Source organism: Daucus carota, chromosome 9 (genome assembly GCF_001625215.2).
Source record: "Daucus carota subsp. sativus chromosome 9, DH1 v3.0, whole genome shotgun sequence".
Classification (NCBI taxonomy): domain Eukaryota; kingdom Viridiplantae; phylum Streptophyta; class Magnoliopsida; order Apiales; family Apiaceae; genus Daucus; species Daucus carota.
In genome coordinates this window covers 26,345,981-26,370,345 of record NC_030389.2, presented here as the reverse complement: position 1 = coordinate 26,370,345, position 24,365 = coordinate 26,345,981, and the positions used below count along the sequence as shown (strand labels likewise).

The window sequence follows — 24,365 nt, the reverse complement described above, 5'->3', positions numbered from 1 at the left end:
TTTATTTTTTATAGTTAATCTTTCTCCTGATAATAACTCCAAAAAATTTGACAGTGAACAATTGTTCGTCTTCAATGATTATTATTGCATAAGGGAAGACATGCAAACATTAAGAATTGGTAAAAATCTTGCCACTTCAGTTGTTGACACATGGGCTCTGATTTTGAATGATGCTGAAAAGTTCAAATCAGACGATTCCCCACTTCGTCTTTTCTGTACAATTGGTTGTGTGGTAATACTATTATCTCCCTTAATTTTTTTCTCTTATTTTATAAGATTTCATTCAAAACGCACCATTGCTGCTTTCATGACATACAACAACCAACACTGGATGCAAACACATACCAGTTATTCGCTGACAATATGGATGACACGCTGATACAATTCAACAGGACAAGATTGGATATCATAGAAATGGTAAAACTGTAGAATTTTACATACTAATAGACTAATTGAAAACTTACTCGGCTGTATAATTTTTTTTTTATGTTTTTCTTCTTGTAGGTATTTTTTCCCATATGTGCATTCGAGCATTTCTATTTGATTTTCTACAATATAAAGAATGCAGCATACGAGATTATAGATAATATAGACAGAGAAATTGATGCACAGATTTGTTACGGAGATAAACCAAGAATTCTGGTATGCATCAATCATGTAAAATCAAATGTGTATCCATCTTATTCACTGCATTGACTAACCCATTCACATTTACATAAATTTCACAGCATTATCACTTCACAGACTACTTGGAATCTAAGGGTCTCATTAATATATCAAGAAGACTTAGAAGGTTGACGCCAACCTTCACAAAAATGACCTGGCAAACAACAAGAAACTCAATTGATTGTGGAATTTTTCTGATGCGCCACATGGAAAGTTATATGGGAGATGCAAGAACGTGGACTACTGATTTGAATGAAGAACAGGTAAAACTCTCATCCAACTTTTTTTTAATCTTCCCTACCAATCTCTAGTTTATTATTATGGAATTTAATGAATGTAAATTATACTACAGCATGGCCAGGATAATCAACTGATCAAACTTCGGATCAAGTACAACAATGTCATCCTTTCATCACAACTAAACCAGAAGAGGAAACAAATTCTCAAAGAAGGGAAGGAGCTCTACATTGAATCTGCATCAAGGAAACTGGTTAATCTTGTTATCCATTCATCCCAATTCATCCCAATCTATCTAGGTCTGAAATACCTTGTTCTTGGCTCCCATAAAATCTAGTTGCATATAACTTTATTTATGCTAGAAGTGTAATCTTTCTTTCACTTGACAAGTTATTTTTTGTATTGTTTTTGTTTATTATACTTGTGGATATTTAAGAACCTCTGATGTCTTGGATTTTCCCTTTTTTTAATTGTTTTTTTATCTGTCATGGCCATTCCAAATAAAGACAAAACAACTGTGAATAATTACAAACTTATGTATGGCAAACACAACATAGTTGATAAGTAGCAAACCTATGATTAATAATTCATTGTGGAAACAAATTGTGATCATCTGTTGAAATATAAGTGATTAGTGCATCTGCCTTTAGTGATTACTAATTGTGATAACTTATAGCTAACCAATAAAAATAGAATAACAGCATAATATGCATTAACAGATTATAACAAATATAACCAAGTACATATTAAATTGAAGTTATTAAAAATGAAATCCTAATTTCGGGTCATTTCGGGTCCATTTCGTGTAAAACGGGTGATTTTCGGGTCACTTTCGGGTTTTGTCTCAGTAAATCGGGTTACGGGTTCGGGTCGGGTTCGAGTCGGGTTCGGGTCGTGTCTGATATTGCCGGCCCTAAAGAAAACCGTCGGCCGATTCAATATACAGTACGAATTAATCATTCTGCAACCCAAACCTAAACCCTAAATGCTAACGGTTGTAAATTTATTTATTCCGCCGACGTCTCGGCTTCAGGGTCTTCGGCCCTTCAGCCTCGCTTAATTAGGGTTTAGGCTTGAGGGAGTAGGGCCTACCGGCCCTACACCCTCAATCCTAAACCCTAACCGTCGGCCAATTCAATATACAGTACGAATTAATCATTCTGCAACCCAAACCTAAACCCTAGATGCTAACGGTTGTAAATTTATTTATTCCACCGATGTCTCGGCTTCAGGGCCTTCGCCCTTCAGCCTCGCTTAATTAGGGTTTAGGATCGAGGGTGTAAAGCGGACGTGGATTTTTCTTGTTACTGTAAAGCGTACGTGGATTTTTCTAAAACCCAAAAACGAAACACTAAACCCTTAAGGTGGAAAAAAACAAAATATTTCTTGTTCCGAATTCTCGCATTAATTACAACTGTGAATAATTACAAACCTATGTATGACAAACAAAAACATAGTTGATAAGTAGCAAACATATGATTAATAATTCATTGTACAAACTTAACAATAATCATCTGTTTAAATATAAATGATAATTCAGTTTAAATATAAGTGTTTAGTGCTTCTGCCTTTAGTGATTACTAATTGTGATCACTTATACATAACCAATAAAATAAAATAACAGCATAATATGCATTAACAAATTATAACAATATAACCATAACACAACATCTCATGTACATATTAAATTTCATCAAAAAACAATGAAAAATATTATAGTAAAACCTAAAACAATGTTCACTTTTGTAACTCCTTCTTCTTTGGGCAAGTACGTGAATCGTGAGTTGTAGCTAAGCATTCTTTACACCTTCGTATTCTCTTATTCGCTTTTGTAATTGCTTTCTCCCTCTCGCTAATCAACCTGCCTGATTTAAAATAATTTCCTTTGTTTTTAGAAATATTCGGAACTAGCACAGTAAGTTCTCCTTGAGGCTGTTCACCAATCAAAGCAGCCATGTGATCTTTTTGAAAAAGAAGCACCATCCAAACTACTGCCAACTTTGGTGCTTAAGTCCTTCACAGTTTGGTGCACAAATTCAAGGACTTCCATATGCACTCCAGCTTTGTTAAGAACTTGACGAAAATCAAACCAAATGTTCATCAATTTTAATGAAACCTTCTCCATCTTAAAATAATCAGCAGATATCATATCACACGAGCTTCCACAATCAGCAATTTTTGACCATCGGTTTAAAATAAGACTTTTAGGAAATCTTGTTACTCCAATATGCTTCATACCACAAAAACTATGCCTGCAAACTATACCACACATCACAAACTTCTTGCAAGAACAAACATCATGCTCTTTACTAACCGATACCAAAATATAACATAAACGCATACATAGTTATGAGAATTATGACTAAATTCTACTGAATATAACTAAAATAATTAAATCACTAATATATAAACTCCCTAAACAAAATATGTACATAATGCATGACCCTCTGACAGAGGGTTTTATCCTCTGTCATTGGTCTTCAACATCAAAAGAATTACACGAGGCAGCCTTCGCAGGAGCTCTGTAATTTCAGGGAAATATTGTGATGCATACAGCTGCAGAAAAAAGTGAATTAATATAAATGCTTCACACTCTTGCTAATGATTAGACAGATTTGTTTGTGTTATATAACCCTGTTTTTTGCTGCCTAACTATGCTTAAGTTTGATTTGGCTTCATTTCTATCTATAAAATCATGGCCACAGTGTCCACTGTGAGTATTCAAAGTAGCAATGATTTTATCAAATATCAACAGTCCTTTACATAATATAATAGTGTTCATATGATATAAAAGATCAATATTTACCAGGTAAATTGACTAGCGGGAAATGTAAAAACAACATACCTTAAAGATCTTTTCTTTCACTTTTACATCCTTGATCTCAAAATTAGTAACACCATCAACCTCTTCACTCATCCGTTTGATTTGCATATCCAAACATGCTGCCAAAATCTCCTCTTAAACTTTGTAAAAAACTGTCCGAGTAAACAAATCAGCAGCATCATCTTCAATAAACCATGTAGACAATGTAGTGGGAAAGCTCGATTTTGACTCTGTATCCAGCCTCTCCGTCTCATTTCGTTGTCTTTGCATTGCACTTTGAAAACGCAACCAAAACTCACATATTGTATCGGCTTGTTTATGAAACTGAGCAAAGAAAAAATTCTCGCTTTCTGACCTAGACGTGGTCCTCATCAAACCTAACATAGGCTCATCTCTAAAAAAAGCTGGAATCCACGAAGATCTGATAGCATACATGTCACTCAACCACTTGTTATTTTCCAAATTAAACTCCTTCATAACAGCCTGCCATCCTTGTTCAAACTCAGCAATATCTAAATGATTTAACCATATATACTTTTTCATCTTCTCCATGAAGTCAGTCTCTTTACATAACCGATTACCAAGTTGCAAAAAATTTAAAGCCTCGTCAAAAATACATCAAAAATCATATTTATATACAATTACATATGTTAAAAAATAAAATAATGCTAAACTACTAAACCTTTGTAGGAAATTTCTGCATTATATGCCACATGCACAAGCGGTGTTTAGTAGCAACAAAACCATGTTTTGAAGAAAGTGACGAAGAAACTGCAATTTTCATTGTTGGACACTGATCAGTCACGATAACAACAGGATGATGTTTCATACATGTAGAAAATTGATCAAAAACCCATTTATAATGAGTAACGTCTTCCTTTGCCAAAAGGCAAGCAGCAAAAGTTACACATTTTTCGTGTTTATCAACCCCAGTAAACGGGGCAAAAATCATGTTATACCTGCTAAAATGAAACACTATAACAACACATAAATCAACATCTACAATTGATATAGTATATAGTATAATCATAAAATTTATATGTTATAATCACTAAAAACAACTATACTAATAACAAAACTATATTGTAATCTACCATATACTACCAGAGCAACAGTAAAGATGTGATAAAGAAACAGCATCTACTCAAAATTAAATCAAATCCAATGCATATAGTATGTTAAAATCAAATAATACTTAAACATCAACTATCTAAAGATAACTGCATAAAATTAGTATTGCACTAAACAAAGACATACGAGAAACTGGTACCATCTTAAAGAGTCCTAGTCTAGGAAAACTCGAATATATGTACTGAGATATCTAGAATATAATAATTTTTACCATATAGCTGTAATTTTCCCTGTCAGTTGCCTGGCTTTATTGCTACACTGGCATGTGAAAATATGAATCATGTTCAAACTGCATATTTCATACAGACTTGAGGAAAATAAAATATTTAATAATTTTTTAACTTCAGGACAGAGGTTGTCTTTAATCACTTTTAAGACCAGTTAGTTATTAACTTTACCATTAGGCTCCAACTGGTGTTTCTTTATCACATACGCTCACATAAAATAAAAAAAATTCATTTCTAATCTTTAACAAACACGCAAGGAAATGTGTATCTTACTCACAGCAACCGGCGTGCAAACCAGTCCCAAGAAGAGAATGTGCAGTTTAATTGTATATATTTCAAAGGTTTTTCAATTATATCCAGAATTACAATTATCATGTCAAGAAGCCCAGAAGTGCATTCAATTTGAAACTAAACACTAAAGTGCAGGGTTTGTTATGTAAACATACTATAGGCATTGGATTGAAATCAAATCAAATCTGGTCAAAAAGCACTCTAAATCAGTATAATTAATCAACAAAATTTGACTTATTTATTTGTATCGAACGTTGCATCAAATGAAACAGCATCCCCATACACCTCAAAATTCCTCCGACAGATTGCATCAGCCCAAAAAAGCTTCGTCAAATGCCCTGTCTCATCAAGCTCATACGCATAATAGAAAGAACTCGAGCTCTCCTGCAAAACTTTAAACTTTTCAATTATCATTTGCCCATCTCCTTCGCCAACGTAACATTTCAAGTCCCGATTAAAGTTCCTAAAATCTCTCAATGTAGCTCCAACATTAGAATACCCTCCAACCATTTCTTTCATCAAACCGTAAGCTTTACTACAGCCAATGTTAACTTTTGCAGCATCAAACACAAAATTCCTCGAACTTATAGTCATTTCACGACTAGATCGCAAAAATTGCCTTCCAGATTCATCAACCAAGGGGTGATTATGCACCTCATCAAACTTAAACACAAAATATTCTCTATCCTCATTAACCTTCAAAACTATCTTTGCTTTGCAACAACACCTCGTGGAACCAGTCCGCCTTCGCTTAACTTTACTCAAATTACTATCCAAAGTACTACGAAAATCATTACACCCTTCTTTACTGCATGTATAATGTTTAATACTAACTATACCAGATTCATCCCTCTTTTCAGTTCCCTTCCTCACATCAAAACCGCCTAAACGACCATACTCCTTGTAAAATATGAAACCTTGGTCTAAACTCTGAAAGCATTGATTAATAGTTGGCTTCGAAACATCGGGAACATTCAAAGGAATATACGTCTTTTGACCAGCAGATGAAATAGAATAACTTGTACCAGATTCTTCATTGCGGTTTGAAGATAAAATAGAACTACCAACAGAAGTCACATCATCAACTCCACGATTAACAACAGATGAATCCCCATAGCTTGAACCTATTACACATGATAAATAATCAGTAATGACAATAGATAATCACAACATTCAAAAGTAATTATTTATCACATAATCACATATAATTATAATAGTTATCACTAATCACAACAATAAACTCACTTTTAATCATGCTTTTAAGTTATATTAAGTATAAATTTAGTGCAATAACAGATTATAATCTACTTGTATGTGAAGCTCATACATGACCTATTACTAAGCTGATATTAATAAGCTTTGCAGACTTCTAACTCGTATTCTCCAAGTCTATCTCCCTTGTGATACCACAGAGCTCCTGATTTTATATATTTTACTCAGGAGCAACCACTAGCAAGATTGATATATATTTACTCAGGAGCTACCACTCCTATTAGTCACAATAGGCCGGAATCACCTTAATTTTTCTCAAGTGACATTTGCCTCGCAACAGATATACACTTTCAATAAAAAAATAAATGTTTCTCTCAAAAAGACTACCTTATACAAATGCCAACTCTTACCAGAAACTAAAATCAACACTATTCAAACAACAATAATCACAATAAACTAACATCGATAATCACAAACAATTGCAATAATTACATTAACTATCTCACTATAAAATCACCGTAATCAACTAATATTTACCTTGATTGTGACTAATCTTCGCTAAGTCTGAAGTGATCATCGTCTAAACACTATAAAACTTAAAAAAACCTGAAAGCTGAAGAAATTAACAAAAATAAAAAAATTTGTTAAGCAATTAAACATCAGCTTCCAAAATAATGAAAGATTTACATACCGATACAGAAAAAAATCAAGTAAAACACAACTCCAGACCAATTGCAACGAAAATTCATGATATATACATCCTCGGAACATGATGAGAAAAAGAGATAAACGGAGAGAGATAAACGGAGAGAGAAGATGATTACGAGATATCACGAGCTTAATCTTCAAAAAGCTCGCTCGAACTAGATGTGAATTATGCGCGAGAGATGCAGCTTAACACCATCAAAGAGAGCGCGTAGCATCGGTTAGAGAGAGAAAGACATGAGAGAGAGAGAGAGAGAGAAGCGCGCAGCAACTGAAGACAGTTGCTGTGTAAAAAAACTGTTTTAATATTTAATTAATCAACGGATAGGATTAATTGAAGGATAAAATAAATGAATGGCTATGATTTAGTTTGTAGTTTGTACAATTAATTGGTTTGTATTTGAGCAAAAACCTATATATATATCTTAATGCATATTAATGAATAGACATTAGTGTCTAATAAATAAGTTAGTATTAAAGGTCGAGATGGTTTAGAACCACTAGTTCATTATCTAATGGATCTTTTCGTTCTAATACTGTATCCGAGAGTCAGTATTTATCAAATCTATTCCTATCTAACTAATAACTTTTATATACTCTCTCTGTCCCTCTCATTTATTTACGGTTGCTATTTTGGGATATCCCTCTCATTTCTTTACGTTACTATAAATAGTAAGTTTTTTCCATCATTACACCCACGCCACTATCTTCCCCTACTATCTCATATTTAACAATAAAAACTACTATTACACCCACTACTTTCCTCCACTATCTCAAATCTATTATTATTGATAGGTTCCACAATTTTACCCACTTTTCATCTAACTTTACTCATTTTTCATACATTGTCATGGTCTCCGTGTCCCCCTCAAATGTAAACAATTGAGGGGGACAGAGGGAGTAACTTTTATATATATTAATATTAATATATGTATAGTGAGCAATTTTCGAATCAAATTAGTCGCAGTTGCTCATTCAGATCTATTTCAATCAGCTAGTCAAATCATCTAATTCAATCTGCTGACAGCTAACCGTTACTTAATTCTTAAACAAGGCCATAATAGAATAGATGGGGTTGGGGTATTTTTTACAAAACCCGCTTACCCGTTTGCCATATCTACCCCAGTCCAAACTCCCGGAAAATTGGGTTGAGTAAGAATCAACGACTCGGAAGGCGTTATCCGTGCAAACTGGACACAAGACGTGAAAGAAAAAGAGGCAAAGCAAGTAATCAAAGTGGTCGCATAAACATCACTGTAACAGATCTATTTTAGGTATCCCAAATTTTCCATCATGAGTCTCGCTGAATACGCCATGGTCAGCTTCTCTCTTTAATTTTCTTTTCTTTGTATAGTCAATGACATATATCTATAACCTCAAATTCGTGTATTTTGCCCAAGAGATATTACAAATTGTTGTACACATAAGTTCCCAATTTGTGTTTCAATTATTCGTTTGTCTAGTTTTTATGTTAATTATGGATATGGATAAACAGAGAATTTGTTATTTTACTGGTGTTTGAATTAAAACACAGTATTTATTTGGGACTTTTGGTTCTGGATTGTTGGTGATGCTTGTTGATTCGCTCAATCAAATTATTTAAAATTCGGATACTTGATTGTTTGCAGGTTGAAGAGTTGGCTTATCTTGTTAAGAACAACCTCGAGTGCAAGCACCTCGTTCTCTCCGCGGAACAGACCTTAATCGATTTCCTCAAAGATGATAAGCGGTACCCACTCAATTCCATAGCTCTTCCGATTTTTAGCCATCTAGCAGGTTTGAATAATTGTTTTCCATTGCGTGGTAACATTGCAATTTTTTGTATCTATGTTTTACTATTTTATGTTGCATATATACGATAGAAAATACCAACTTCCCGAACATTAAACCCGGAACTTTTTAAAAATTGAAAGCCCTAGCAGCAGTTCACATGGCCAGTACAAAATCTTCATCGAGGTCTGGTATTGGTTTATTACTTGCAAGAAGAACTACCAGCCTTCACTTATTGGAAAATAGGATAGGAAAAAGCCTTCCAACCTCTTGTTGTACCGTTGCTCAAGCTAATGCCTAATGATGACATACTTTTATTTTTCTTTTTCTGTGAAATATAACTGTAAGATTTTTCTTAAGAATCTAGTTACTGTTAATTGGTTTGAAATTAGTATTGTTAGTAATAGGAACTAGCTTACTTATACATCATGCATTAAACTATATTTGTTTTGTCATTATGTATGATTTGATTGCGAACGAAATCCGGAGCAGTTTTAATATTCCCCCCCATGATATATCTTACAAAATTTTAACAGTATATTATGTTCTTTGATAAAAGCTCTAGGTATCTTAACTCTATGTGATACATTAATACATGGATCAGGATGTAAGGCATATTTAAAATTAATTATTTGCTGATCGTGATAGACACTCCCCGCTTCCGTATGCATCTTGATTGATTTATTTATTTTGATATTAGTGCATATGTACCCTCTAATTTTAGCTGTCTTTCGCGTTATTATAGGATATACGTGTTTTTAATTTCAAATATATCTCCTATCTAGCAATAAAAGTTTCCTGTGGTTTGATTGTTTGATTTATGTTTCAAGTTGCAATAGATTCCTTCTTTATTAATTTCTTTCTGATATTCAGTTTATGTTGATTGAGCCTTATTTAGGGCCTAGGGGAAATATGATGATGAAAATTTTATCAAATGCAGTTCAAATGCTGCACTGGAGCTGCAACCAATGAATCCATACAACCGCCTTCTCTTACATCGACTTGCTGAGATTTTTGGGTAATCCTTTTAAAAAGCTCGACCACACGTGTTGAATGTCGGTTTGATATATAAATAAAAGACATCTATCTTGCTAATGACTTCAACAAGGTTTCCAATTTCAGTTTTGCAAGACATTGTAACATTGAAAAGTTTTTTATTCTTATTTGGTGACAGCTTTTCTCATCAATCTGTCGGAGAAGGTGATAGGCGACATTTGGTTTTGGAGCGTTGCTCAGAAACATCAATGTATGTGAGAGGACTTCTATCATTATTTTTTTACGAATGTCACATTAGTTCTTTTCTTACAGGATCTCAATTCTTTCTCATTTTTGGTATAAAATAGCGAGTTCTATTGTGCAAAGGAGTTCATAGAGAGGAAATGAATTTATAAATTCGAAAAAAAGAAACACTAAACCCTGTGGCAACCTACTAGTCCCTTCACAAAAATGTTATAAAAAACCACCATAAGACAACATTAGGAACTCTAAAATAGATGATGTGTTAAGAGAGATGAAGACACACATGCTCTCAGTGACTTTCATCATTTTTGCAAGTACCCTACAAACACTGAAGAAATGCCTCTGTTGGACGTTAAGACAAGTAACTCTTCCAACACTTAGGTGGACAGCTCTAACGTTCCACAAGCATTTATACAATAAAGGGGTACAACATCCACTACATTACACACCCTGACATGCTGCATCAGTAGCGTAGCTATATATATACACATCGTTGAGCCTTTTCACACCTATGGTAATTCAAATATCTCTATAATGTGTCAAGATCTAAGGTTTAGAAATGCAGAAATAAAGGTATTTTTGGTGTTATCTGGTTATATGCAGAGAATTAACAGGTTCTAGGTAGAGATCACAGAGAAGCAAAGATTAAGAGAGAGATTTAAGCTACGAAGATGGAGAATTCAGAGAGAAACACAAAACACAAAAACCAGTTAGAGAGAAAGTAAATATAATTTTAGAGAGAGATGGTGGAAACTTATTCCTTTTGCCGGTAAAATGTTCAACATAATCTGAAATAACATGACTTAACAACTATTTATAGACCATGAACTATGTAAGTAACTTTAATATAGTAAATGACTCAATTACCCTTACTAATAGTGTTACCCCATATTACTATAGACTATTACTAAGCTGATTTCTAACATTTCTCCCCCTTTGAAAATTAACTATGTAATCATGGTTAATCTTGCAGTTTTCAACTTCTTTCCGCCAAAATCAAGTAGATCTATGCTATGTCTACTTTTCACTGCAAGTACAACTCTTTTCCCTTGAGTCTTGTAACAGTAGTTGAAGTCTCGGGGTACGAGTAGAACACCTTGGAGACAATAGGGATGGCAATGGGTCGAATTGGAACGGGTTTTTCAATATCCAGATTCAAATCCAAACTTTTTGATAAGATCCGGACCTTGAAAAATCCCAAAAATTGAGACCTGAATCTGATCCGACGAATATTGGATCAGATCAGATTTTACCCGAAACCCGAAAATTTAGACCCGGACCTGAATTATGCATGTTAGAGAAAAGGTTGTGCTGCATTTATATATGAACATTAATCTTAAAATATATCTTTTACAAAACCTATAATGCATATTAAAATGCATTGTTTTAATAAAACTATGCTACTAGTGTGTTGACAAGTTTAAACATTTATATTTGCTTATTGCAAGGGTACACAGTCTATTATATGTATAGTATTGTTATATTTGCAAATTGCGTGATTTAATAACTACGTTATTTTAATAAACCATTTACCACTATTGCATCAAATGAAAAAATATACAATTTTCATGTTTTATAATAGGATCAAATATAATATATATCAACTTACGGTAAAGACATCTTATTTATATATGTAAACTATGTATCATAGTTATAAAAATTAAATTAAATATTAATATATTTTATAATTCACAATCTATCTATCTATATATAGATAGATAGACTTAATTTAATGGCCCCTCTAGAATTTACCGCACACAGCACACCCTCCCACACATGATTCCACAGAATCCCTCCGTTTTTAATTTGATTTTTTCGGTCAATCGTTTCATTGTTTCTGAAATCCGACTTGACCGTATTTTTCTTCATCTTCCAACAATCCATTTCCATACCATATTTGATATATTTCGATGTGATTTATAAGTTTTTTATTTTGGTTTTTAGTTTTTATTCTAAGGGAGGTTTGTAGTGGAGTAGCACCCTATATATATCTATATATATAATGATCAAATAAAAGCTAAGATTAAACTAGAAACTAGAAACTTTCTATTTTACACTATTTACCCACCCCACTTTCACCCTCACCTCACGAGCCTTCAATCCCAGCCCCAACACCCTACCCCTGCCAGATCTCATTATCACTTTCCTATCTTCACCAATTCACCACCACCCCTCCACTCTATAAAATCTGCTTGTTTCTCTTTCCACAACTTTATTCATATATGTGTAGTATATATAGTGATTAAGGTGTCGTGATGATGATTGTAGTGGTGGTGATGTTGCGGTGATATGATTGTGATGACGAAGTGTAAGTGATGATAATGCGATGGATCTCATCTCGTTCTTTAGTTAGATTTGTGTTGTAGATGTGATGGTTATGGTGTTGGTGATGGTTGTTATGGTAGTGGTAATGCTAAGGTGAATGATTATGGTGGCAGAGGTGAGATAATGAGTAATGATGATGATATATACAATGATATATTGATAAATTTTTAGTGATTTTTACAATATATTTGTGATTTTAGTAGCACATATTAGTGATGTTTGTAACATGAATTGGTGATTGGTGGCTGGAAATTGTAAAAAGGTTTGAAGGTAATGTTTTTTATGTGAGATGTTAATTAGTTTTCGTCGATAATGAACGGTATATTGACAGTCGTCGGTAATGATCAGAATTATTGATGGTAGTCATTCTGTAATCAGATTTGGTGCGGATGATCGAAGATGCATCTATATGTATTTATTCAATTAAAAAGCTAAATAATCACTAAATATAATTGTTATAATCATTGGTTTCTAGTTTCTAGTTTCCGGTTTAAGTAGGTTTTTAGTGGAGTAGGTCCCTACATATATCCGATTTAATAATCAAAATTTGTAATTTTATTCCATAAAAAATATAATAGATAAATATTATAAATATGTATATATTTATAATGGTGTGCCACGTAACTCCATATAAGAGGGTATGCTATATATATATATATATATATATATATATATATATATATATATATATAGAGTCCTACTCAAATAGAAACCAAATTAGCCTAAAAACTAAAAATCAGTTTCTTATCACTATTTTTAACTACAATAATCACTAATTTGCACATAACATATCACTAATTTTTATATAGCATATCTCGCGAATATAAATATATATATACACATATATGCAACGTATATGACCATCATCTTCACCCAAATCGTAATAATGGACCTCTTACCACCATTACCAAACGTTTCCATGACTTTCCACCATTGTCTATCATCACCAATAGTCACATACACTTTCCATCATAACTTACAAAACTAACGACTACTTACCATCATCATACAACTTCTCTTGCGGCTTCCTACCACCAAGAACCTTCCGACGGATGAAACTAATCACTTATAATCGATTATCAATAATTTAGATAAGTAGATTTTCTCAATTTTGATGATAAAAATCGCTGTTTACATACTGTATAAAAACAGTGATTAGTGCAGTATAAATTAGTGATACCCGTAGTTATAAATAGTGGTAGGAAAACTGGTTTCTAGTTTTTATTTTAAGAGTGGTTTCTATTTGATCATTAGCATATATATATATATATATATATATATATATGAAATATCTCAACATGATTCCGTAACAGAATAATAATCATCCAGAATTATTCTGTTGTATAATCAGTTTCGAAAATAAACTTTTTTCTTCAGAATTTAAGTGTTAAAGTACTTATAATAGATATATGTTATAGTATTCTATATAAGAATCACATTTTATGTGTATTTTATAATAGAATTTATAATGAAATTGATGATTTACAAGGACTTCTTCGCTCCATTCTGGGATGTAGGACATATAACAAAGCACAGAATGTAAAAATAAATTAATTTCCTAAAACCCTCCTTCTGAGATTCTTCGCTAACGTCTAAGGCTTTTAGCGTTTCAATGAGGAACGCCTTTGAAAACTGGTCTGGATTTGTTCCACCATATTTTTTGTATAATTGTGTATAAAAATCGGGGATTTGATGAGCAACATATTCTTTTACATCGCAAATATTGCCCGAATTTCTTAAGCCGAGAAGATATGCGACGTCTTGGCTGTTTATTTTGCACACAATCTTTTCTAATTTGAAATTCCTTGACTTCCAATCGTAGACGTCCCCCAAAGCTTTAATCAGAGTGTGAGAACAAGTGTATGCCTTTACTGACAAAAGCTTGTGAAACTGAGAATTTTCCACAATTAAGTTTTCTTATTCTGTCCTTTTCATCCCGGTAAAATTCTGGTTAGTTCGCTCTTGTTTCTATTGAAAGCCTCATGTTACTTCAGAGAATACTGCAGAAATACATTATATAGAATGCAAATAAGCCGCCAAGACGTCGCATATCTTCTCGGCTTTAGAAATTCGGGCAATATTTGCGATGTAAAAGAATCTGCTGCTCATCAAATCCCCGATTTTTATACACAATTATACAGTAAAATATGGTGGAACAAATCCACATCAGTTTTCAAAGGCGTTCCTCATTGAAACGCTAAAAGCCTTAGACGTTAGCGAAGAATCTCAGAAGGAGGGTTTTAGGAAATTAATTTATTTTTTACATTCTGTGCTTTGTTATATGTCCTACATCCCAGAATGGAGCGAGGAAGTCATTGTTTAGACATACACACACACTCACTCACATATATGTATATAAATATATATATATAGGGTCCTACTCCAGTACAAACTCCTTACTGTACAAACCAGTGATTATGACAATAATATTTAGTGATTAACAGTCTTTAATTTAACAAATACATACATATATCCATCACCATCACCACCACAATCACCTCGAATCACCACCACCCCACTAGCGCCACACACCAACGCCACACACACACACTCTCTCTCTCAACCACCCACCACCACTACCAATGCCAGCAGCTCTCTCTCTGGTTGTTTGTCTTCACTGAGCAGTGCTATACACGCACACGATATCACCACTGCTTTTCTCCTCACCCTCAATCGTGTCTCTCTCCCTCAATCGTGTTTCTAGCACTGCAGCCGTGTTGGCGTCGCGGCTGCTGCCGGCCGCGATGCATCACCACGCGGCTACGCTGCCCCGTAAGTGCTTCCCTCCCCATATCTCTCCATCAGACCCGCCTGGTAGATTTAGTGATTCTATTCAAACATTTAGTGATTATGTCCAATGCATTTAGTGATTGTTTGTATATTTGTACTGTAAGGAGTTTGTATTTGAGCACTTGCCTATATATATATATATATAGGCTCATGATTAAATACAAACCACTCTCTAAATACAAACTTAAAACCTCTTCGTTTATACTACCCAACAACTCCACCTTATCTCTTTCATCAACCCCACTTCATCTCTCTCCTCTCCCTCTGCCACCACATTCCTGCCTATACACTCCTACTAACATTGCCACCCATGTCACTGTTTCCGATTTCACCATCATCATGATTACCTGCTGCTGATATGTTACAAAAATCGGGTGATATTTTGACGTACGATTCTGTGATATTCAGCTCTACATTTTAGTGATATTCTCTATAGAAATTAGTGATATTTCTACTAAGATTTAGTGATTTGTGTTACATAAATTGGTGAAAACTTCCAGAAACTGTTGAAAATCTCCAGATCTATTTTAGTTTTTGATTCAGGTGGTGGTTGTGGTGGTGAAGATAGTGCAGGTTTTGGAAGAGAGTAGGTGAGGTCTCAGGTCTTTCCTCAAACAAATGGAACAGGAATAAGGTTTGTATTAGAGTAAGACTCTCTCTCTATATCTATCTATATATATATGAGTTGGTTTGTATTTGATCCCTAGCCTTTATATGTGTGTATGTGTGTCGCTGTGAGCAAGTATATGCTCAGCATCTCAAGAGAGTTACTTCATGTTGGAACAAAAGTGCCTACGAATTCGAATGCAATAGTGAAGAATGCGCCTGATTGCAAAAACAAATATTCAAACATGTGATCATTGCAATATTGCATGTTGTAGAGGGCACAAGAGAGCATAAATACTCTTATCACCAGCTCCAACTTATGAATCCTAGTCAAAAACAATATACGAGTTACAAGCCAGAATGGCATGAATATGGCCATGGTTGGCAGTTGAGATGCATTGTTTTCAGTTTAAAAATTGCGAAGTAGCAGTAACTAAATCATACCTTTCTCCGCATCAAAATCTGGATTTGAAAAATGACACTTTGGATTTATTGCTTTTTTTCGTGTTCCCTAGCTCCTCGGTGACAATCCATTTATTGACCGTGCTTGCCTCTAGGAGGCCAATGATGGCTGCCTTGGTCTGATGAAGGGAAATTACATTTTCGAAGAAAATCCAGAAAATGAGCAGTGTTCAGAAGGGTGATGGTTGCTGGGATGTATATGGCCAATGCCTTTGGGAGATGGACTTACGGAACCAAAACACTGGCTGGAATAACCACACAGTAAAAAAAGAAGGTAACAGTGTGCAATGATCTTCCTAACAAAGAAAAATGCATAGATGAGGTGGATCTTCTTCAAGACAGACACACGCTGCACAACAAAACTAGCTATTTTTACCGAGCAAAGCATGATTTCCTTTTTCATTTTCTTGAAAAGATTAACTGGACCACATGACCAACAGTGCTCCTGGAATCGGTAAGCGCTGAAAGTGCTTGGAAGTTCATTCTTTACCTAATATATGAGATTAAAAGTTCTGAGGTTATGGTATCACTGGCCGAAATAAATAATTAGATGTTGAAATAGAAATTACCGACACATCTCTCACAAAAACAAACTTCCAATCCTGTAAACTGGCTCTAACTGCAAGATCCATGTACTCTATTGTGGTTCGCTCTTTCCATCCACCTGCATCCTTGATCGCTTGAATCCCCCATACACCAACAGTACCTACCAACACAACAGATCAAGAACTTCATTAAGGTATCTGGACTAGTAATTTCGGATGCGACCCATTTTTCTCCATGCGTTGTAGCACGAGTTCCAAGTTGTAAAGTGGTATGCCACTTTTCAACGGAATAGTGGAATAGTAAAGATTAAAATATTGTAATATAAAAGAGAGAGATGTAAAGAGAATGAAAGGAAACTTCAGAATTTTATTCGAAGCATTATTCTGCTTACAAGCTCTCTATTTATAGAGAGATGGTGGCTTTCTATTCAAGACCAGTATCAAAACAAAACAAAAAACTTTTACAAAAGCAAAAATAAAAATTAAAAGGCAGCATTTTTGATAGCCGAGTGCATCTTTTTGGGCCCCATTATCAGTAGCAATAATAGCTAAAAACAAACAGATACCCTTTAGAAAAGCAAACATTATTGTTTTGTTCCATTATTTGCATAGCCACTTTTTGTTGACTTTCTTGATTGCTTGATTGAGGCTGAATATCCCGTGATCTAGGTTGTTATACATCACGAATCTCTTTAAGAATTTTCTGCAGTGCATTTATACGAGGATATAGCAAATAATTGAGCTTGCCAATTTGCAAATCCAAGGATGAATGGATTTTAATCGTTTAGCAGGAGAATCTCAAATAACTATAGAGCCTACTTTTGAAAACCTTTGGGACTCCTTCATAAGCTCAGTGATAACCCAACAAAGCAAGGGAAAAGGACCAGCATAAATATGATTCATTTACAGAAAGATTTTCGAAAGTCAAAAGAGTTTGATAAAGAATTATTCACATTGAATAATCAGAAGGATAATTTTCAAGAAAAATATGTTGCAGCAGAAATAGACTGCCAGTATTTTCAACAAATTGATTATATCCTCAAACAAATGCATTACTGAAAATTCTTAAGGGAAATCTTGAAGGATAACATCCTGGATTACTGTAATATCAGTGGATAATTTAGGGTCAGCAGAAAGCGACTATGCAAATAATGGAATAAAGCAATAATATTTAATTTTCTCGAGGTTATCTGTTTGTTTGTTTTTAGCTATTATTGCTAGTGACGATGGGGCCCGAAAAGAATAAAGCAATAACATTTTTGCTTTTGTAAAAGTTTTGTTTTGATTTTGGTCTTGAATAGGAAGCCACCATCTCTTTATAAATCGAGAGCTTGTAAGCACAATAATGCATCAAATAAAATTTTTAAAGTTTTCTTTCATTATCTTTAGCTCATGTGCTGAGCATCTCTCTCTCTTTTATATTACAATAATTTTAATTTTTATTATTCCACTATTCGGTTGTAAACAAACTAAAAACCAGTACAATTTAGTGATATTTACTATAGAAAATAGTTATTTCTTTTAAAAAGGTAATGATTTCTTAATGTCGGTGATGGAAAATTTTCATGGGGGTTTGCTTGGGCATGATCTGGAGGTTGAAGTTGCAGGCGATGTATCTGACGAATTAGCTCCTGAAATTTTGCCTTATTCAGCATCTCCTCCTGTGGTGAAACGTGAATTGAGAAATCCAGTGAGCTTAGCACCCGGTGAAAGTGGCAACTTTGCCTTCTTTAAATCACCGTAAATCTTCATACATACATACATACATACATACATACATACATATATATATATATAGGGGCTTACTCCACTAGAAACTAAATTAGCCTAGAAACTAGAAACTAGTATCTGACCAATTTTTTATCACTTATTTTAACTGCAAATATCACTCGTTTGTACATCACAAATCACTATTTTCTATACAAGAAATCTCAGAAATATAGATATATAAATATACATATATACAACATATATCATCATCATCTTCACTCATAACACATTGATGAACCTCCGGGCATCATTATAAACCCATTCCACTGCTACCGCGGTCACCTATACCCACGATTGACCTACCACCGCTTGTTACCATAACTTGCCATTACTAGTGATTATTTACCACCACCACACACCTCATCTCATCATTTTTTTACCATCATAGTCCTCCTACAACTATAAATGATCATCAATAATCGATAACCAATAGTAAACATAAGTAAACTTTCTCAATTATCAACAATAAAAATCGCTAATTTAACTGCATAAAATAGTGATAAATAGTGTATAAACGAGTGATATTTGTAGTTATAAACAGTGATTGTGGGAGTGGTTTCTAGTTTCTAGAATAACATTAGTTTCTATTTGATCACTTGCCTATATATATATACATACATTATATATATATAATCGGGTTTAGCTCATGTTTCAGGTTCGTGTCGGGTTTCGGTTCAGGATATCTATCAATGTACACATTTACTTAATTGCGCGAACTATTGTTTATGATGTGGATCAGAGATTAGGCATGACAACAGGTCGGATCGGGCCGGGTTTTTGAAGATCCAGATCCAGACCCGAAAATTTTGATAATACCCGATTCGGGCCCGGACTCGAAAAAATCCGAAAAGTGAGACCCGAATCGGATCCAACCGGATTTCGGATCGGATCTGATTTTACCCGAAACCCGAAACAAATCGGATTTTACCCGATATCCGGACCCGGACCTGGACCCAAATCCTGTTTGCTACATAACCAACAGACTAACTGTTGCAGAATTCAGGTTGACGCAAACTTGCAAATTATTCACAAAAAACACTCAAAATAAACAAACCTCTAACACAAAATGATGACCAGGATGACCATTCCTCATTACATAATCTGACAACAAATAATAAATAGTCTCCGAGCACATGACATTACTCCATTAAGTTCACAAATCAGTGGCAGAAGGAAGCCGACTCATTGGGACAGCGACTCGCGGCTGCGGCTGAGAACTGAGAAGTATCGTGGACTCGTGGGAACCCTAATTCTAAACTGTATGTGCGTACTTGTGACTCGAGTAGAGAGTCTTTTGTTTTGTATTACTGTATACATTATTACTAAAGAATAAACTATGGGACATCAGTAATAAAATAAACATATAAATAGTACATAAATCATATACTGTAAATATATGAAAAAAACAAAAATAAACATTTATATAAATATATAAATATATATATATATATATATATATATATATATATATATATCGGGTTTTAATCGGTTTCGGGTCCAGATCGGGTTTCGGGTCGGGCATCGGTTCGGGACACCTAAGATCCAGATCCAGATCCAAACTTTTTCGGGTCCAAAAATAAGACCCAAATCCAGATCCAGATCCAAAAAAATCGGGTTCGGGTAGACCCAATCGGGTCGGGTATCCATCGGGTCGGGTTTAAGTTCAGATACTGTTCTGCAGAGATGATTATATTAGCTTATGGAGAAGAAAAAAGGTTTCTACCTCGTCTGTCTGTTTTAGAATTGCTTATGTTCTTTTTTTTTTTTGCTAAATTTATTTATCGTGTTTGACATTGCTTTTAAGTGCCCTTATCTTTAAGTTGAAATGTGTGTGTTCGGGTAAATTACTTGTGAAAAATGAGTTAAAAATTAAAAGCCTTGAAGGTACTTTTATTTTTTTTGGAACTTGCTACTTAAAATTGATATTAAGAACCTCAAGTAATAAATGGTGCAGGGCAAAAGAAACGTGAAACTATTTGGGAGCAGTATTGGAGGCTGTGGAAGCATATTTAATCTGTTTAGTCGGTTATAATTTTATTTAGAATATCTATTAGATTTTGATTTGTATCAGGATAGTACTTTAAGTTCATTATGTATAGGAATATTAGTTTGTAATCTATTTAGAGTTTTATGATTGGACTAATACATTAGTGTTTTCCACTTTCTTTTGCGAGAGGAGTACTATTAAACCCTAATCAGCCCCCACCCCCCACCAAAAAATAACTTTTTTGAGTAAAGCCAAACTCCAAACAACCTCATTGTCTTAGTGTCTGTCTTCTTATGAGTATTATTCTAGTGGTTGTCAGCTGTTTTCTTGTGGCAATTATGGATTTTTTGTGCAGTCTCGTTTTCTGGTCATTGGTATTTTGTTTTTTCACTGGAATATGTGTTTGTAATCATCTAATTAATTGTTCATGTCTCTTAAAATTCGTTTTCTTTTCTGTAATGGAGTTGCAGACCTTCTGTTCTTGTCAGTGATTTGCTATGGGCACACGACGATGAGCATCGACCTATAGTAGCATCAGATATTGTGTCAAGAGCAGAAGCCTCACAAGGTAATTTTTTTCCCTTCTGTAAGGATATTATAGCAAGCACTATCTTGAGCCTCAGTAAGCCCATTTTCATTATTTGTTTCTCTTCAAATTTTACCACTAATACTATAAGTGATATTTAATATTTGCTTGTTTGTTTTGGTAGTTTTTACCCCCCTTGTCAATCATTTTGGATGTTTAATGCTTGATAATACATTCTAAACTGTTTGTTTAGGATGTGGTCATTATGCAATGAATATGATTGTTAGAACTTTGAAAGCACACAACCTCCACCCAACAATCTAAAGATTTACAAGTTTTGACATTGGGAAACAGAAGTGAAGAAATTTTATACGTGTTATTATGAGTGTTCTCTTTGAGTATGTAATGTGTATGTATTCTGGGTAAAATTTAGGTGAAACGAAGTGATCCTACTTTGTGTTTTAGGTCAAATGTGTATTGGGTTTTCCTGTTGTGTTGAATCTTGCCACCCCTTAGGTTTGCATAAATTAGCACTGAGATGCATTCACTCTTAAGAATGTATGTAAGATAGAGGAGCCATCTTTTACACTAATTTCTGTAACTTGCTTAATTTCAGGGGTAAGTGCAGTAAAGACAGATCTACATGTTTCAGTTGCTGAGAGAGAAGCAGCTTATTTGGCCGCCCGTCGCCAAATATTTGCAGCAGGTGAAGGTGTAGCATATTTACCTTTAAAGCAGAAGCCACCCAGCAATCCTGTGGTTGCTCGTCGAATGATTGTGCACGCCCTTGGTAAAAAAAAAGAGTGGCATGATGAGGTAAATGGCAGTAATAGGGATTATTGCCAGGATATTGATGATATTAATATTGAAGTGAGGATTAGTCCTTCAACAAATTCAGAATTGGATATTCTTAAAGATGGTCAAACTCTATCTAGCAGAAGTTACATTCAAGGTGAAACAGAAATTGTCGAATATGATGGTGCTGCATTGTCAACTACTGGTAACGAGGTGATTAAACAAGCTGCTCTAAGAAGGAAGATTCCTAAATTTGGAATAAGTGAAGCTCAGAAGGCCAACATAAAAAAGGAGCAAACTGGAGCTGCGAAGAGGATGTTTGCCAATGCCTTGGGATATCCTTCTGGTAGAGAAAACAGTTTTTTGAAATTTAGCGGAGCGGAGCACAATAAATAAGAAAAGCCTGTTAGTATTCCAAATTGATCAAGTTCTTGTATCCCATTTCGTTATTTCTCAAAGAACAGCTATGAGGCCGTTATAACAACCTAGGTTTATTGAATGGCACATGGTACAAGTTTGTAATTGTCCAGATGATAATTATTCTGCATGATGATCGTATAGAAAGTTAACTAGCTGTTTTGTGCTTTGGCTGTTTTTTATTGCTGATCATGACGTCACTGAGCATGCAGGGTTCGACAAAATGTTGATAAACATCTCTGTCAGACCTGTTATTCTCTTTTATATCTTGGTTTGGTTTGGTTTTAGAATCTGGTGACTAAGGCAAGAAGCAAACTGGGGGGCGATATGCTCTTTTTATCCAGGATAAATTGTTTTTCTTTTCCAATTAAGTATGTTGTGTTTGACATAATAATAATAACACGTGTGTTTAACAAATTTTACATAATATCTTACGTGTCTAATTTAACCAATCTCATTGGAGATGATCTTATAGGCAAATGTTTATAAATTTCAATCTTCTTCCATTGCTTGTATCCTATACTAGATATCTCACTCCTAATTTGAGAAAGAATGCTCAATTCTCTCTCATACTCAATTTCTTCTCAAATTTCATTATTACAATTTTGTACTCAATGTTTTCAAAACTTCTATCCTATTTCTATTTTCTTCATTTGAGGTATTATTGAAATTTCTTGCAGGCTTGAGAATACGATATAATATAAGCGCGGGGTATAGTTTTCTTGTCGGCAACTTAGTTTCCAATATCAATCATGAGCGTTCGGTAGGTCATTTGACTTGTCGGCATGTAGTATAATTTACCTCTTTACATCTGATAACATTCCTCATATCGCAAACCTATTTAATCTCAGCTTTAGAAATAAATCGTCCTGGGCATGGTCTTGATTATCTTCTCATGTTGAAATCTTTATTGTAGCTACTTGAATGTGAAGAGAGAAATATCCGTAGTGCAATTATTTTTAAACACTATTCCTACTACATAAGAGTAAGTCCAACAATGTCCAAACAAGTGATTTAGGACATCATTGTGATATATGAACTCCAGCAACATGTCTTATAACTGTGCCTTATTATTAAACTAATAATTTATTTGAATTAGTATTAGAGGGAAGTGAAAAAGTAAGAGGAGAGAGATATAGTGGAACGGAGGGGAGCTAATATTTTATTGAAAAAATTGGTTTAGGACATGCATAGTAGCGCCCTAAAAATGAGGCATTTGTTCGATATCCTAGTGATTTAAGGCAGGACATTGTTGCAGCACACATTTCCTCTAAATATCTTAAATTTGAGCTTAAGACATTCATTTAGGACATTGTTGGACTTGCTCTAATTTTTTTAGTACAAAATTACGAACAAACACATTGACAATCCAAGTATACCGCATTCTCAAGTCTATAGTAAAGTTTGTGATATTATCGAGATCTTACATGTAGCAGAGGCTATTATGATATATTGAGAACTTATATAATAAACTCAAATGACTTGTATAAAGGTTGGAAGTCGACAAATTACTCGAACACGGTATTTTAAAAATCCCCGATTTAACGATTAATCCCCGATTAATCCCCTGTAAGGTTGGTCACCGATTCGATTTTTGAAATCCGATTAATCCTTATATATATTTCTTAATCGAAATATATATGATAAATTATTAAAATTAAAATACTATATTACTTTAAATATGAATAATTATAGAGTTTGTGAATATAGTAAATATATTAGTTACTAAAATAGCTAATATAATAATAATTAAATATTAAATAATATTTTAATATTAAAATAAATCCGATTTTCACTACGATTAATCTTTCCGATTAATCTTTGAATCGGTAGCTCAACC

The 24,365-nt window shown here is 34.0% G+C and overlaps 2 protein-coding genes and 1 pseudogene across 7 annotated transcripts; 1 reads left to right on the top strand and 2 right to left on the bottom strand.

Annotated features, from left to right (window-relative positions):
- Positions 1–5,369: 5,369 nt before the first annotated feature.
- LOC108212572 (protein FAR-RED IMPAIRED RESPONSE 1-like) lies at positions 5,370–7,495 on the bottom strand. Its single transcript, XM_017384296.2, has 2 exons — positions 7,126–7,495; positions 5,370–6,500 (listed from the first exon to the last, which is right to left on the bottom strand). Exons 1-2 carry the CDS (start codon positions 7,163–7,165, stop codon positions 5,611–5,613), a joined length of 930 nt encoding a protein of 309 aa, XP_017239785.2. The 5' UTR covers positions 7,166–7,495; the 3' UTR covers positions 5,370–5,610.
- An 863-nt stretch (positions 7,496–8,358) lies between these two features.
- Positions 8,359–22,694, top strand: LOC108214862 (uncharacterized). 6 transcript variants are annotated; one of them, XM_017387088.2, is made up of 6 exons: positions 8,359–8,567; positions 8,922–9,022; positions 9,962–10,081; positions 10,238–10,309; positions 21,258–21,355; positions 21,930–22,694. In XM_017387088.2, exons 3-6 carry the CDS (start codon positions 10,032–10,034, stop codon positions 22,502–22,504), a joined length of 795 nt encoding a protein of 264 aa, XP_017242577.1. In that variant the 5' UTR covers positions 8,359–8,567; positions 8,922–9,022; positions 9,962–10,031; the 3' UTR covers positions 22,505–22,694. The 6 variants fall into 6 exon arrangements, with proteins under 6 accessions (XP_017242577.1, XP_017242578.1, XP_017242579.1 ...); XM_017387089.2 differs by having other exon boundaries at positions 8,922–9,069; positions 10,004–10,081; XM_017387090.2 differs by having other exon boundaries at positions 8,922–9,069.
- Positions 16,260–17,207, bottom strand: LOC135149263 (glucomannan 4-beta-mannosyltransferase 1-like; annotated as a pseudogene).
- Positions 22,695–24,365: the final 1,671 nt, after the last annotated feature.

Coding starts and splice junctions, on each gene's coding strand:
- LOC108212572 (XM_017384296.2), bottom strand. CDS start 7,165: ATGATCACTTCAGACTTAGCGAAGATTAGTCACAATCAAG. Junction 6,501..7,125: donor GAAGATTAGTCACAATCAAG/GTAAATATTAGT, acceptor CATGTGTAATAG/GTTCAAGCTATGGGGATTCA.
- LOC108214862 (XM_017387082.2), top strand. CDS start 8,587: ATGAGTCTCGCTGAATACGCCATG. Junction 9,023..10,003: donor TTCCTCAAAGATGATAAGCG/GTACCCACTCAA, acceptor TATCAAATGCAG/TTCAAATGCTGCACTGGAGC. Junction 10,082..10,237: donor CGACTTGCTGAGATTTTTGG/GTAATCCTTTTA, acceptor ATTTGGTGACAG/CTTTTCTCATCAATCTGTCG.